Source organism: Uloborus diversus, chromosome 6 (genome assembly GCF_026930045.1).
Source record: "Uloborus diversus isolate 005 chromosome 6, Udiv.v.3.1, whole genome shotgun sequence".
Classification (NCBI taxonomy): Eukaryota; Metazoa; Arthropoda; class Arachnida; order Araneae; family Uloboridae; genus Uloborus; species Uloborus diversus.
In genome coordinates, this window is record NC_072736.1 from 129,533,510 (window position 1) to 129,545,662 (window position 12,153).

The window sequence follows — 12,153 nt, forward strand, 5'->3', positions numbered from 1 at the left end:
CAACATTCGTATAGCTTTTAGAAGGACTCCTGGAAGACATTTATCGCAACCTCCTGTAAGGCCTCTTGCGCTGCTGCTTTAACTTCATCGTGGGGAAGAAGGCGACTTTCATGTTGAGGATGCACGGTTCGATTGGTCAATACTCTGATAAGACAAACAAATAACACAACGTTTCGTCGGACTTAGCTCCGAGTGACTTTTACCTGTTCCCAGGAAAAAAAACATTTGCATGGACGCCGCTTTCTTCCGTTAGGAGAAGATAAAGCTGCATCACAGAAGTTAGGGAAAAATGGCTTCCAAGGAGTGTTTCCAAAAGTTATACGAACACTGGCAGAAGTACATAATCCCTCAAGATGACCTTTTGAAGGTGGATGTGCTTCGGTAATGTGAACTATTCTGGGTGAGGTTTTATACAGCTTGTCCCAAGAACTTTTGGATCGCACTACGTACAATATGTATAGGGTGTAGTTATCCTTCTTCTTTTTTGACTGCTGTATGATGGAAGACAAAGAACAACAGTCAAAAAAAAGGAAGAAAAACAAAGAGACTGTTTAATAAACAATTGATTTTTTTTTAAATTGAACATATAACTAAGATTTCAGTAATATTGTAATAATGTATGGATTTAGGTAAACTAAACATAGTTAAAAAATATTAAATTATGTTGTTTAATCATTCAAAAAAAAAAAAAAAAAAAGAATAAAACTATGAAACCGTCAACAAATTACGCAATTAAAGTGGAAAGATTGCACGTAGACATTTTTTAGTCATTAAATTAAACAAAAAATGTAACAGATAAAGTACAATATTAAATCATAATAGGAATATTTTTATACTTATTTAAAATATATGAGTAGAAAAGTTTGCATTTTTCATAAAATGTATAACAGTGACATAAATTTTGCGGAAAAAAGAAATAGCCATGAAAACAGCGAGATTCTTAAAACGCAGCTACAATAAACAAACTCAATATTTACACCACCAAGTTAATAACTGAATACATATACTACTTGATCTGATGTTTGCACACGTAATATTGAACAATTTGATTGTTTCATCTTTTATGAAGCATTACAAACAAGTTCAAATTAAGTTTTTCAATTTAACAATAATTTTCTGAAATTTAAAAAATTGCATAATAGAAAATCCTTGAAACTTTTCTATAACATATTATTAAACATATGATGAAAACGAAAATAAGTTATTCATTGATTTTAAATAAATACATAAAAATAGTTACTTACAACAGAAAAAAAATCAATCGCTATTAATGATGCAAAAAAGCTGACGCATTACAAAATATAGGTGAAACAAGTATAAGAAATACGCAAAATGACATTTCTTGACCAAACTAAAGAATCGCTAAATATTTAAGAAATGCTTGAAACGACGAGGGTGGGTTAGGGGGGTCACCCTCTGATTTTGGAGTAACTCACAACGTTAAACTTCGGCCCCAACTTCGGCTTAATTTTTTTAGTACAGAACCGCTACCACCAACGCCTGGGAAGAGTTTCTGAATCTACTTCAGCATTTCCGAAGAAAAAAATTCAAAACTCCCTTTGTTTTCCGAATTATGTCACCAATCAAAACGTCTTTATCAATTTCTTACATTAATGCTCTAAATTCTTCCTAAACAATAGACAAAGCTTGAAAAAAAAATCTCTAATTTTATGAATGGTGTTAGTTTTAAACAACTCAGAAGTACAACTAGAGTTTAATTTCAGAAATTGAGGGAGTGGGAGGAGGGGCACGCAAGTGTTCTCGGAAATACAAAAAATAGTCGTAAAAAATAGAGTTCAAAATAATCATAAACATTCAGCAGAAAAACCCTTTTAAAACTTGCACCCGATTTTGTTTTTACGTGCAGTGCCGGATTTAAAATATAGCATAAGTTTCAATTGCGCGAGAGGCCCCATCACCATAGGGACACCGCAGGAGGTAAATAAATGCTTATGGTAAATGTTTACAACTTCTGTGATAGAGATATAGGGCCCCAAAATGTATTTCGATGGGCCCCAAACTTGTAGCTCCGCCGAAGCGATACAGAAAAGACTGCATTACTGTGATTCATATTACAAATGTCGAAATATGAAAAATTATCGTCTGTTCAACGGGAATCTAACAAATTGAAACAAAACCGGTTTCGCCATCTTATATTTGTTTCCTTGGTCTCCATTTCTGCAATACATCACCAAATGATCGTCAGTCTGAGACGCTATGTTAGTTTTGCATTGAAATAAGTAATTAATAGCCACAAAAAATCAGTTAATAGGCTTTTTAGAACACCCGATCAAAAACAAAAAGTGAAGTGCACAACTGGAGCGTGCGCACATCCAACATGCGAAAATTCTACAGCTTACTATTTTTCAGTTATGACTTATGAGAGATACATACGTACATCCAGCCGCAAGAAACAACGCAATAATTAACTTGTTTGGTACCTGAATGCAGTATTAAAATCTCTTTCAGGGGTGACTAAAATAGAAATTCATACTGAAATTTAAGTAAACAATTTTGTATGAAAACAATAACTCCTTTTACTTTGTATTAAAAAGTAAAACAACAAAGGTCCTTTTTTTTCAAAAACATCGGCCAATTCCATCGGCTTTTCGATGTTTTTAAGGCCGATGGGCCGATGTTTCTTGCAAGTTAGCATCGGCCGCCGATGCCGATGCCGATGGCTAGATTGTTGAACCATCGGCGCCGATGCATCGGTCGAGTCCTAGTATATAGTATTTGTTTAAGAAAATAAAAATGCAGAATGAAACAAATTTGAACTATTTAACTAAAAAATACACTTCGTTTAACAGAATTATTTTTGTAAAATTCATGGAGAAGAATGAAAACACATAACCATGTAATATATTCCATGTTGAAATTAAAAGCTTCAAAGTTCTATGCCTTTTATAAAAGCGCTGTATTTATCATCTGTGTTAGTTAAGCTACGGTGGGGTTTTCTTCTTTTTTTTTTTTTTTTTTTGTAAGTTTAAATTCGTACAAACTCTTTAGTCATGTTTGTAATTTTTTTTAACGAAATAAAGGAAGTACGCTTTTAAAAACAAATGTCAACGAACCAACATTTTCTTTTACAAATAAAAAAACAACGCTAGCTAAGCCTAACGTGGAGGTGACTCAAAGTTAACACACACAGAATTCTAAACCTAATCGAACCGTTCGTTTTCAATTTTAATGTGTTTTAAATACAACTATAAACACAACACTAAACAAAAATGTAACAATACATAAAAGAAGGTACATTGCACATAAAAATTTCAATAAATACTAACCTTTTTTATGAATCCTTTAGAATAATTGAGGTAAGATAATTTAACGAGCAAGTACAAGATTGAAACGAAAACTCCCAGAATGCACTGCAATGTGACGAAATCGGGACGAAATAATTTCGTGAAAATTTTGAGATTTCTGGTTTTGTCAAATATCACGTGATTCGGTGACAAAAGGATCGTCGAAAATAACGAAATGGTGCTCGAGGATTGCCAAATCGTTAAAATTGAGCGTTTCATTTTTGACAGTGTTTGTTGATGAAGTTGACAAGTTAATTTCAAAGCTGAATTTAAATATAGAACTGGATTTGGGCAGTTGAACTTTTCAAGTTATTCAGGTTTTTGTAGTTTGCTTTGACTCAAGTCAAGTGATCAGTTTAAAAGCATTTTCAAAAGCTCTTTTCTTTTCACTTATATTTCTTTAAAATTGTTTTGAAATTCTAGCATACGATACAAGCTTGCAATATTTAGATCAGATTAGGGGTAAATAAAGCTGTTCTCACTTTTTGCGCAATACATTTATTTTGCAACGACAGTGAATAGTACATTTCCTTTGCTTGTTTTCTATCTTTTTTTTCTGTTATTTTTGGAGCGATTCTCAAAAAAATGTCCCGTGCGCAACGTTGTTTTTTATTTTATTCAAGTAATTAATTAAATATGGGATTAACTATTATGCTTAGATGGTATATTAAAGCATGTATTATTGCCCAACAGCGTTAAGAGGTCACCTATAATTAAGTTCGGAAATAGGGAAAAACAATTAGTTTTGTCTGATTATATAACTATGTAGTAAGTGCAGCTTTTATTGGAGAGGAGCATTGCAGGGTGATTTTTAATGTCAGTTATTGAAATAACTGACAGAACATTTCAGGAATTGGGTTGTTTCCCATTTTTCAAAAATATTTTTTTCTGAAAGAGCATGGTCCACAAAATGGGATGAGTTTTTTTTCCCATTTTTTTCGGACTTATTTTTTTTCTTAAAAAATAATTTTAAAAGACGTTCAGTCGTTGATTTCATTTTTGTTGCTGACATCACGAGTGAGGAAGTCGCTAGAGTTATCAGAATTAAGTTTCAACACAATGCCAAACTTGGCCAAATAAATATTAAGTTTAACTGACAATGCCTGATCAATCACCAAAAAAATCACCAAAAGTCGATATCTTGCCAAAAAAGACAACTACACACTCCCATTCAAGGTTGCTTTCTTTACTTGTGACACACGATGAAACATTTTGTTTTAGAAATCTGAAATTTTTAAGAATTAATTAAAGAAACGCCATGTAACGTTCTCGCACATATTTTGCTAAGTTTCGAAGATTTGGAGATGCTTTGCCGCAAAACATCTGCAAGAACATGGCGCAGAATTCAGCTGTGTTACGACATAGATGGTGTTTCTTTAACTTTTAATTAATTTTTTAAAATTTCAGATTTCTAAGACAAAATGTTTCATTGTGTGACATCGCAAGTAAAGAAAGCCACCTTGAATGGCAGCACGTGGTTGTCTTCTCTGGCAATATATTGTCTTTTGGTGATTTATCGGGCATTGTTAGTTAGACTTTCAAGTTTTTTAAAAACTCAGAGCTGCCTTAAAATTTTATACTTCATCCATGTCGTAACACAGCTGAATTCTGAGTCATGTTTTCGCAGATGTTTTGTTGAGTTTCGAGGATTTGGAGGTGCTTTGCCACAAAACATCTGCGAAAACATGGCGCAGAATTCAGCGGTGTTACGACATGGATGAAGTATAAAGTTTCAAGGTGTCTCTCATTTTTTAAAAACGTGAAATTATTAACTATTTTGATGTTCTCATATCGTTCGTATAAATCTATACTCTAGTGGACTTAATTCCGGACACTTTTCATTTTTTTAAAAGATGTCGTCATTTAACATTGCATAATGAATGCGGTTGTTTCCTTCAGCCAATAGTACTACTTTTAGTCACTGAAATTGATAGAATAAGCAAAATAAATAAATAAAATAAAATAAATAAATGAAATAAATTAAATAAATAAATAAAATAAAAACTGGGAGCAGAAAATACTTTTATTTTCCCAACGTAAAAATTTTTAATTATTTTTTTTTAAATGTCAAGATTCTTAAAACGAAATGTTTCATCGTCTGACGTCACAAGTGAGGAAAGCCATCTTGAATCGGAGCACGTGGTTGTCTTTTCTGGTAAGATATCGCATTTTAGTGACTTTTCACTGCGAGCAATTAGTCAAATGATGTATTCATTTGGCGAAGTTTGGAAATGTCCTGAAACTTCATTCTGGTAACCCTAGCGACTTGCTCACTTGTGACGTCAGCAGCGAAATTGAAAACAACGTCTGAATGTCTTTTAAGATTATTTTTTAAGAGAGAAAATAAGTCAAAACTAAGAAAAAAAGTAACATTCCCCATGTTTTCGACTATGCTCATTCAGAAAAAAAGTTTTTGAAAAATGGGGGAGAGAAAAAAAAAAAGTCCAATTATTAGATTGATTTATTTCCCGTAAATTGTTTATTTATAATTTCTCTAAATTATATGTATTCATTTCATGTGAATATTATGTTGATTTCATTTTTTAATGCAAATTATAAACAAAAATTGTTTTTAAATGATAATAATTATAAAAAATAAATTTGATTCAAGAAATGTCACACAAATCGGATAATGCTAAACTTAGGGACCATTGGAATGTAAACTTTAATTTTTGCTGCGTTTTTAATAACTTAGTAAACTTCAGTCCGTGTTCAGTTGTTCGGTTTAAAGATGTTCCGGTTAAAAGAGTGTCGGATAATCGAGGATCAATTTGGTTTGCTGAACACTTGTTTTGATTTTTGGGGGTAACATTGACACAAAATGCAATAAAAAAATGTAGACATTTTTGTATCTGATTCTGGAATATCAGCTGATTTTTCGTGACCAGCCGTTAAATATAAAACTTGAGCAATGAACGAAACTCGTAGCAGACGCGTAATTTCTGCACCCAATTTTAGAATCTTGAAGATAAAAAAGAAAATGAAAGCTCGTGGTACGACGGGGGCAAGCGATAAACACGCGCTGTGAACAAATGAGATCCATGCAGTGAAGGTATGAAGTTAGTAGTATTATTTACACACTAGCTGCGTTGCCCGGCTTTGCACGGTCTACCTGGAAAATAGAAGTTATGTCAAGTGACGAGTGTTCAAAAATTACGCTTAAATAATAGAAAAAAAAAGTACTGTAAAATTTCCCGTCAAAATAATGATTCTTAATTTTCGCTAAAGGCCCCTCCATTCATTCAACTAAAATCCCTGATTATCGTCTGCTGGCAGTACAAAAAAAAAGGGGGTAAAATTTCACCTCAAAGCAAAAGCAAGAATTTTATTTGCTCACAGCCGAGAAAAATAATGCCATCAGATCAAAAATGATTTTATTCACGTGAATTTAAACTGAGCTCGTTGGCAAACCATAAATTTCCGATTTGATATGGATGTTCAATTAGGCTTAAAAATGCTTATATTTTTTTCCCGGTGATTTTACTGCCTTGGTTTTTCTTTAAATTCGAAGGAAGTGCATCTACTTCTGGGGTATTAGGGGTATTTCTTGTGATCTTTCGAATGAGACTTAAATCAAGAAAATAGGGGGGGGGGGGAATCGGTAGAAAGACCCATTTAATGTCTTTTTCGGATCCTAAAATTAAAATTCGAAAGGTTCTGTTCTTTTTTGGCGTTCGACCCCCCCCCCCTTCGCCCCTACGATGCTCAAGACATATATTATCTGTTTTACTTATGTAGATTATTGTTATTTGTTTAGCTCAAGCCACCAGGGAAATCGATTGCACTGCTTCCCCAGACAAAGGACCATGTGACTCCCTTACGCCAAGGTACTACTATAACAGCGATTCGAGTCGGTGCAGACGATTTTTCTATGGAGGATGCCGAGGAAACACCAACAACTTCAGAACACAGGAGGAATGTGAGGAAACTTGTGGATCTTCTCTAACTAGAAGTGAACGTAAGTTTTTTTTTCTTTTTTTCGGGAGAGGTACTTTTTCTGCCCTATACCCTGTACTTCAGTTCCACTTTTACCAGGGATCCACACTATTTGAGTAATAAGGAAAAGAAGTTAAATAGATAGTAATCGGAAAAGCATAGTGAAAGAATTTTTTTTGACGCATGAATTATTCGCCTTTTAACGATACATGAGATCTTAAAGGCTACCAAAATTTTAAGAAAAGCTGATAAACCTAAAGACTTGGCGAGAGATTAAAGGTACTCACCAGGAAACATCACGATCAAGGAAATTCAGAAAAATTCCAAATTGGTGGCATTCGAAAGAGCATTGGAAAACATGTTTATGGCACTGAAACTATGTGTCCTCGTGACCACGTTATCGAAATATGATGTCTTAAAAATTGCCGAAATTTTTAGTAAAGTCGCCAAATTTAGCGAGTTTTGTTCAGAAATGGAAGGTACGGCGCGAATTCAACATCTGCATCTGACAAGACATTTCACTTTCACTTCCATATTTGGTCACCACCAAAGCGTGTGAGAAATATCGCATTAATTCTTTACTCGGGGTGACTACCATGGCGCGGGATGTCGTGGCACAGACTGCGGCATTGAAATTTTTAGGGGCTTGTGTTCCGGGATATTAACGTGCAACTGCATAGGGGAAAACGCCACAGCCCGAAATATTTGTTTTATTTTATTGTAAAAACAATGGAATTTTTTGTAATTCTTAAGAATGTCTGTTAAAAAACTGATGTTTAAAACTTTTATGCTTCTGCGGGTGAAATATTTCCACTGAAAGAGTTTATTCGATGAAGAAACTGTTTTGAAAAAAATATGATAACCGTAGAGAAACGGTAAACACACTTAAAAGTCTTTTTTTTTAAAAAAGTCGTAAATCTGGAGTCTTCAACAGTATCTAAATACGAAGAAAACGACATTTTTAAAGATTTGAAACCATGTTCTCAAATTAAAAAAAAAAAAAAAAAAAAAAAAAAAACGATTTCTGTCAGTTATTTACAGTGTGTTTTTCGTTATGTGTATCGTTTTCAAGTTATGTGTAAACCCTCTAACAAGTCAAATAAAAAAAATAACTGTATTAATTTTTATTTTGCTCGTATTTGAATTCCCTTTTAACGTGAAACATAATTGGTAAAAGTGACTTCAGTATTTTTAAAAATAACTAAATAACATGCAATATGATGTGCATTTACGTTATAGCGACTTTCAGTTGCAGTGACAGACTTTTTCGAACTACAGGGGTTGTTGTAATGAACGTCGACTATAAAATTTTTGATAAGAATCTGTTATGAAGTAATTTCCGACATCGTTAGTTTTGCTGTGCAAATTTTTGACATTTACTATCCGTTGTTTTCTTTTTTTTAATTATTATTTTTTTCGATTTTAATCTAAACATTTTCGCTAGCAGTGGTCAGACAATAAAACTTCATGAATGATAATAACTTTTGAAAAAATAAATAAGAGCTGGGATACTACAATCCATGATCATGTTCTTTCAACATCAAAAACTATCCATTTTATTTTCAATATATAAGCTTTAATAAGCATGTTTTTTTTTTACTTATTCATATTAATTCTCGTACATAATTATTAATTACTTACAACACATTTCATTACAAGAGTACAAACTTAAATTAGTTAAGTAAAACACACTTGAAATGCACTTAAATTCTGAAATGCATTATTATCACGATTACAAAGTTAAATCCTACGTTCAATTTCGTTATAAAGTTGTAGCTCTCTCTGGATAAAGTTTCCATTTCACAGGCTTCATAGTTACTTTTTAATTTTACACACACAAGAAAAGGGTTAATTCGAAATATCGTTTATGCGCTTTGCAGATGACCAGAAACGGGAATGAGAGTCTTGCTAGACGCAGGCGATGAAATCACGTGGTATTTTCCATTTCTTGCCAAGGCTTTAAATTTGGCGAATTTTCGTATGATTTCGACAGACTTTGACCCCCCATATCTCAAAAACAAAAGGATGAGGGCACACAATATTTGTGTCAAATTTTTTTTCTAAAGATACTCTTTCGAATGCGACCATTTTTAACTTTTTTCATGATTACTGAACTCGTGATGTTTCCTGGTCAGTGACTTTCCCGTTTCCCTATGGCAGGACATACATTTGCAGAGCGTGTGAAAAGGTGTTTACTATTTCTCACCTAAACTCGCTAAATTTGGCTACTTTTCTCAAAGTTTTGGCGCTTTAAGAACTCATATTTGGATAACAAGGAGACGAGGGCAAATGATTTTTGCATTTAAAGATGTTTTACTGTGTTTTTTCAACTGTTACTTTTAAAAAAAAAATTCATCATTACACGATCGTATGCTTTACTGGTTCGGAAGCCAGAACATTAGAATCTGAACATTTCGATTAAAGGAATTCAGAAGATTTGTTTGTATTTCAGAGGAAAATATTGAAAAAATGGCGAATGCCTCAGCAAACAAGTTTTTTACTTTGACGTCACAGGTATGTCCAGTGGCTTCGTGACTAGTTTACTCTCTACTCTGGTGAAGATAGAAAAGATCGTTTACGTCGTCGCCATTTTTTCTCCTCTTTTCTCTGATTTTGCATTTTAATGTTTGTTAATGACTCGCTTCATTTATTCGACGAATTGTTTAACATTTTAATGTTGTTTTATTTAGTTTGTAGTTCATTTTAGCGGAACATTTTGACTTTAAGTTTTTTTTATTTTTTTTTGCCGAGTACCTTTAGTCTTGTTTCATAGTTTGTTTCGTTCAAAAAGGCTTTAAAGAGAAAATAACGCATGATATCAGCAAACAAGTAGTTTCGATGTGATTTTGACCAAATATTGGGGCAATGAATGAAAACAAAAATAATCGCCAAGACTTAAAATGTGCGTAGTGACGTACCTGTAACGAAAAAGAACAATTTGTTTTAGAGGTCAATATGTTTAAAGTTAGAGTTTTGATTCACGTGACTTTGCTTTTCTAAGCAAAGAATGCTTTTCCTACTTCGATATTTCTTTATCGAACTTTTGGTCGTATTTGAAAATAACCACCCTCGATAAATACTAAGGCTCTCTTTCTAAAATAAACGAAAAAATAATACTGGATTAAATTGTTTAAAATGCTAGCAATTTGTAACATTATGTGAAACTAAAATTATTGTGCTTTTATTAACTAATTTTACTATAAATTTAAAAAAAAAAGTTGCGAATATCTCTAAAAATATTACCAATGGGATCATTTCCAAAATTTTAAAAGTATTTTTTTCTGAAAGAGCATGCTTAAAAACATAGGATCTCACCATTTTTTAAATAACTTGACAAAGTTTAATATCAAAAAAAAAATAAATAAATAAATAAATAAAATAAAATAAATAAATAAATAAATAAATAAATAAATAATCGGTGCGCTTTCATTACTTACACTTCTGCCGATGACATCACAAATGATGAAATGCCATTCACTGTTGCCATTCACAGAGTGTAATATTTAATTCGTATCTTTACTCACATGTGTTGGCAACGATATGGTTGATAGCAAGCGTAGAGTGCAATATTTAATTCGCTTTTTGATTATCATAACGTGAATCGCGGTAGAAAGATGCGGCAGAATACATCATTTGTGACGTCATAAAGACCACGCCCTATTTTCAAAATCATACATTTAAACAAATTAATTAAAAAATAACAGTTGGGAAAATGAAAGAATTTTCTGGGTCCATGTTATTATTATTATTATTTTTTTTTTGCCTATCCTATCAATTTCAGTGACATAAAGTACTACTTTTGACTGAAGGAAACGACCCCATTGTCATTCCGAGTACTGTCTTTCTTTAACAAGGCTTTTTTTCTGCAGCTTTCTACTGCCCCCGTCCAAATAGCCGATTCGCAGACATCTATGACTGCACAACCTACTTCCAATGCCAAGATGGAGAATCCAAAGTGAAAAGATGTCCACGAGGACAGTGGTTTGACTACAGGAGAAGAGCTTGCACTTCTGATGACAGTGCTTCATGCTGTAAGAACCAAATTTTAAATGTTTTCATATTTTGCATAAGGTCATTCAGGAGCATGATCGATTCAAATTTCGAAATCGATGAAGGACTTAATAGGCATTTCCTATTTTAATCATTCATTTTCCCACAAAATATTTTCTCGTACACTATCTATAATATCACACTGTGAAAATATGGCTCAGCCTTATAGCACCACAAATCAGAAATCGTATAAGTACTGTAAAAAACAGAGAAAATCACTCCTCCCATCACTGCGGGAGATCTCGAAAGGTATCTGCGGGCGGTTATTGGGCAGGTTTTTAAAATCATGAATTCTGTAAGAAATTTGAATTATGACAAGAAAAAGAAAAAAACACTTACGCACTAAAACACACACACACACGAATAATGCTATAGCTTGACCACGGAGGGATGTCGGATGAACTGGAAGTGGAAACGAACCAATCCTTTCTGCAATAGGTAGGATCAGAGAGATCTCTGGAGCAGTATAAACTTTTTTCTTGCGCGTTCTCGCTGATCGTACCCATTATACAATGAATAGGTTCGTTTCCGCTTCCAGTTTATCCGCCATCTCTCCGTGGTCAAGCTATTGACATAGCTCCATTTTTTAAGTGTCCATTTCTTAGCCATGTACTTCATATCATATTTTTAAAGATGTTTACTAACCAGGTTGGCTTATGCAAAATAATACTTTTATTAATGGTACCAACAAGACTCACAATGTGAACAAAAGGGAAAAACAATGCTGCGTAATAAAAATTCAAAGATGCAAATCTAATGCTCACCTGTACAGGAAGTCGGGTCGGAGGAAAACTGATCAGCTCAGACTCCGACAGTACTGGCAAAGTTGCGGACTTTGAGGTAAAATGACCGACTTTAACTC

General features: G+C 33.2%; 1 protein-coding gene across 1 annotated transcript in view; it reads left to right on the forward strand.

Annotated features, from left to right (window-relative positions):
* The window catches only part of LOC129224978 (probable chitinase 10), a 60,096-nt gene that overhangs the window by 27,561 nt on the left and 20,382 nt on the right, over positions 1-12,153 (forward strand). Inside the window, exons 5-6 of the mRNA XM_054859526.1 lie at positions 7,063-7,263; positions 11,111-11,272. Of these exons, the coding sequence (XP_054715501.1) occupies positions 7,063-7,263; positions 11,111-11,272 (363 nt within the window). The remainder of the gene's footprint in view (positions 1-7,062; positions 7,264-11,110; positions 11,273-12,153) is intronic.